The sequence below is a fragment of the Pagrus major genome, chromosome 4 (genome assembly GCF_040436345.1).
Source record: "Pagrus major chromosome 4, Pma_NU_1.0".
Taxonomy (NCBI): Eukaryota; Metazoa; Chordata; class Actinopteri; order Spariformes; family Sparidae; genus Pagrus; species Pagrus major.
Window position 1 is genome coordinate 26967003 of NC_133218.1, and position 4901 is coordinate 26971903.

The 4901-nt window shown below is 43.7% G+C and overlaps 1 protein-coding gene across 1 annotated transcript; it reads right to left on the reverse strand.

Moving 5' to 3' along the window:
* Positions 1–1252: 1252 nt before the first annotated feature.
* mafa (MAF bZIP transcription factor a) lies at positions 1253–4560 on the reverse strand. Its single transcript, XM_073463806.1, has one exon. It carries the CDS (start codon positions 4181–4183, stop codon positions 3212–3214), a length of 972 nt encoding a protein of 323 aa, XP_073319907.1. The 5' UTR covers positions 4184–4560; the 3' UTR covers positions 1253–3211.
* Positions 4561–4901: the final 341 nt, after the last annotated feature.

Sequence of the window (4901 nt, forward strand, 5' to 3'; positions counted from 1 at the left end):
ACTTACACTGGCACCTTCTCCAGCGCCCCCTCACATGCCTGACATGACTGGGCCCTCACTGGACCCCTTCCCTACTCCTCTCTGCTCCGGGGCCAACATCTGACCAACAGGATAAAGCAGGGTGAAAACTGGGAAAAGCTAAACAATGACAGACTGATGACAGTGAGCACAGTGTCTGAAAAACACAGACAAGCGGACACACTGCACACGACACGCACGGATCAGGAAGCAGGGAATGTGAAGATGGGCAAAAGGAGGATGTAAATATAGGGCATGCATCGCCACAAGAGATTCTCATAGAGATGTCATCTGTACATACACTCATTCAGTTGTCACCAGTTCACAGGCATGCATACCACACTCACACATACACAGGCACACACAGGCACAGATAAAGAGATAGACACACACACACACACACACACACACACACACATATAAACTAATCACAGGTCACATTAACAGTAACATTGACTGGATGTAAATATATTATATAAATCATATTGGGCTTCCATAATCACAAATGAGGATGTAATTCATGGAGCAAAATATTTTAAATAAAGGTAATATTTCATCAGACATTATTATTAGATTGTAAAGGTGTTTTAGAGTCGAAATGGAGTTTAAGTAATGAAACAAAAATTGCATAAAGTAAGAATTCAGCCTCAATTTACGTTTTGGGGAGCATCATGTCCTGAAAAAGTGTTGTCATTACCAGGTAATTTGGTGATTTTTGAAGAATAAAATATGAAACACGTACCAGATAATAGCGTGAGAGAACAAAAGAAAATGTAGGCCACTGTCTGCCTTAATCTTTGTTTGTGGTCTCATCAACTTATCTGCAACACCGGACTTCAATCTCCATATTTCCAACTGCAGCAAAAGGCGTCGAAATGGAGAAAGAGAACAAAGCGTCTAAACTTGAACTGCTTTCCAGTTTTTTGCTTTATCGGTTTGGGTCAATTTGTGATTAATGGAAAAAAAATAAAAATTCTGATTCTGTTGGTCCGCCATTAAATTAGTGCTGAAGGGAAACAGCACATAAAAAGGGGGCGACAGCAGCAGCAGCAAATATGAAGTGTGAAAATGTAGTGCAGTTAATCTCCATCATGTTCTGAGTCCACCTTCATTCAGTTTCAACCACAACAGCAGAAAAAACTGTCAGAACAAGTCAAAAAGAAAAGTGAGAAACTTATTGAAGACAATTACATACATTTATTGCATATCATTTAATTGTATGAAATGAAAAAAAAACGAGCACATATGAACATCACATATGGTTAGTGAGTGAAATAATTTTGCACAGCAAAATATATATATACTATATATATAAGATGAAAGATTAATTAACATATTCTCAAGATTTATTGGCGAATGGTCTCTCCCTCATTTTGTACATGCAGGGTGTCAATCCCTGACGATCTAACAATGTCCAGACATTATCGATTATAATAATTGTTATTGCTTTGCAAATATTGAGTTCGTTTAAGACAACACAACAGCCTCTCCTCAACTGAGAATTAAGGATGAAAACGTTACGATTAGGTCTTAACAGAGAGTCAAACTTGCTCCTCTTGAGATGCGGAGCATAAAACCAACTTTTCCTTTCACTTTCCACATTTATTACAGGCGAGAATCTTTTTTTTTCTTTTAGTGCATTTCAGTCCAAAACCACATTTTTCCAAGAGCATGGCAATTTGAGTCGGATCATCTCCAACGATACTTGTTCTTTTTTTGAAATACAATAATGACATGTGTGTCTCACACTTGTGTTTGAAGCACATGCTGCAAAAAGCGCTGTTTATGCACTGCACAATACTGCTCATTGTAAGAATTGGAGCCGAGCCAATTTCTCTAAACCAATGTTAAAAAATACTTCCTTTTTTTTCTCTTCTGCAGCAGCCTCCCTATTCATAACCCTAGTCTTCTATATGCTTCAACCTGTAGCACGTTGCAACTTGCATTATAAAAAACTTTGTACTTAAATTACGCTTTAGAAATGATTCAAATGTTGTCAAATGCAGAGTGGAATATCTTTAAATAACAATAATAGGCTTTAAGCAACAGGATAAACTTCCAGGGAAGGTGGTTTCCTTAATATTGAAGTCTTTTTCTTTAACCCCCCCACCTCTCTCTCTCTCGCACCACAGGATCCCCGCCGATCAACTTCCATCAGGAATGCATAGCGCACTCACTCACTGCAGTCTAATGACAGCCGATGGTGGTGCACTTCAACACAGCAGAAATGCACTTGTATAGATTACAATGGGTGGGTGGGTTGGTGGGGTGGGGGGAGTTGGAGTGGGAAGTCCTGTCACTTTTTTGTTGGCTGTCCGCAAAAAAGTGAGGAGGCCATAAATGAAGTATGAATGCCATGCTGGAGTCATCCGACAAAAAGGACATCTTCAAGCACAGAAAGGAAAAAAAAAAAAAAGAAACCATACATGTCCAGCATGCAGGGCAGTTTAATAACACATCTCTTTAAAAACAATGAATAGTTTGTAATGAATATAGTCTTTTTTTTTTTGTTGCTCAACACAATAACAAGCAAAACGCATGAGATGAGGTGGCGTCAAACGGCAGGCTCGCAATCCTCCAAGTTTGGCAGACAAAAAATAAAAATAAAAATAAAGTTAAAAAAAAAATAAAAGACCAAAAACATATTGTCGATGGATGCAGGTTTGACAGGAATCTGTACACTGAATTAAAGGTAAAATGATGAAAAAATAAAAATAAACAGGGCAGGTTGATGAACTTCAGAGGCCTCTGCTCAGTGCTGGCATGCACACTTCGCACACTGCGGCATAAAGTTGGATCAACTTTCCAAAAATCATATTTTACTCAAACACCGCAAATCTAATGAACAACGATGAAAAAATAAAATCTCGACAGACAGGCTTATGCAGAATAAACTGAAAAAGTGGATGAAAGTTTTCTGAATGTGCCTCTCTCCGAAAATAAAAAACACGGATCCCTCCAAATCTAAAAAAAAAAACAGTCGCAGACTTGAGCAAACTCTCGTTTTCAAAAATAATATATAAAATGAAAAAAAGAGAAAAAATCAAAAAAGTTGACAAATTAGTTCTTGGTCTAGGAGGCATCTGTGCCAAATGAAAAAAAAAAGAAAAAGTTTCATAATGAAAACTTTTTGTAAGCGGAGGTGAGTAACTCATCTGATATTCTTTTTTTTTTTTCACGATAATGTCGAGACTCACATGAAAAACTCCGGGGATGAAGGGTTGTTGTCGCTGCTGGATCCATTTTCTCTGAAGCCGTTGCTGATGAGCTTCTCATACTTTTCTTTGTACGCGTCCCTCTCCCGGACCAGCCTGGAGATCTCCGACTTTAGATGATCGACCTGCTGTATGAGTTGCGTCTTCTCTCCCTCCAGGACGTGCCGCTGCTGGACCCGCTTGTACCGGCAGGACTGCGCGTAGCCTCTGTTCTTTAGGGTCCTCCTCTTCTGTTTCAATCGGATCACTTCTTCCTTGCTGACCCCCCGTAGCTGCCGGTTGAGCTCCCGCACTGACATGGTGACCAGCTGCTCGTCTGAAAACCGATCATCCAAGCGCATGTGTGGGTGAATTGTCCCAGAAGTGCCGTTGGACTGGCCGCCGGGTGCCTGGTGGTGGCTGCTGCTGTGGTGGTGATGGTGGTGGTGGTGGTGCTGCCCTCCGTTCTGAGCGGCTGCCGCAGCGATGACTGCCGATACCACCGCCGCGGCGGACCCCATCTCTTCCCCGGCCATGGTGCCTCCTGCTCCGGCTCCGCCAGCAAACTGCTGGCCCCTGGCGTAGCCATCGAAGGACTGGAGCTGGTGGCTGCTGTTGATCAGCGCCTCGACTGCGTCTTCGGGGCTGAAGCCCAGCGCCTCTGGATTCAACTGCTGTTGATAACCGGACATCCAGTAGAAATCCTCTATGTGTGTCTTCTGCTCGCTCCCCGAGCCCGGACTGGGTGCCGAGAAGCTTGGGGAAGGGGGCACCGAGCTGCACGGCGTGCTCATCGGGGTGGAAGACAAGGATCCCCCGGCGATAAGGCGACTGCACTGGCTGATGTTGCGATCGGGCTCCACCGGCTCCTTTTTCACTTCAAACTTCATCAGATCGAAGTCATTAACATATTCCATGGCCAGGGGACTGGTGGGCAGGTCGGAGTTGCTCATTGCCAGCTCTGATGCCATCCTCTTGCTGCTGACAGTCCTCCAAACGGGGTGAAGCGCAGCTGTCAAACTGGGTTGGTTTGGAAGGACGTGAGCCAGTTTGATTTTTAAAGCGTTTGTCTTGAAACTGAAAAATGAGCTTTTTTCAGCGTCCTTTTTGCAGCCGCGGACTTGCAGGCGCGTCAGAGTAGTTTTTCTTTGCAGAGTCTATTGCACAGACACACCAGTGCCGCGCACACGAGTAGCGGAGTCCTTTTTCAGCATGTGAAATTCGGCGGTTTTGTATTTCAAACATTTAACACTTTACGGTTTCCTCATGGAGACATTGCGCAAGCGGAGAGAGAGACATAAGGAGAGAGAGAGAGGCAGAGAGAGAGAGAGGAGCCGATAGTAAGGGAGTGAATACAACCTCGCACGTTATAAGCCGCTGACTGGTGGGGCGATTTTTTAGAGGGATCACACAGCAGATGAGTTTAAGAGCATTGTAGCCGCCCTGACGTCAGGCTGGGAAAGGGAAATTGACTCGGACGAAGAGCCAATAGGGTCGCACACTCACAGAGCTAATTAACATATTAGTAGAGCCCACAGAAACAAAACTTTTCGCAACTGTCAGAGGCCATCAGCTGACTGTCAGCCGGGACACGGGCTGCAAGGCTGTCATTTAAATCCCCACCTCCGACACCGAGCAACAATTTCACTCCCGTTTTAACCCGTTTTGACGCGAGTGGAGAGGAGAGGA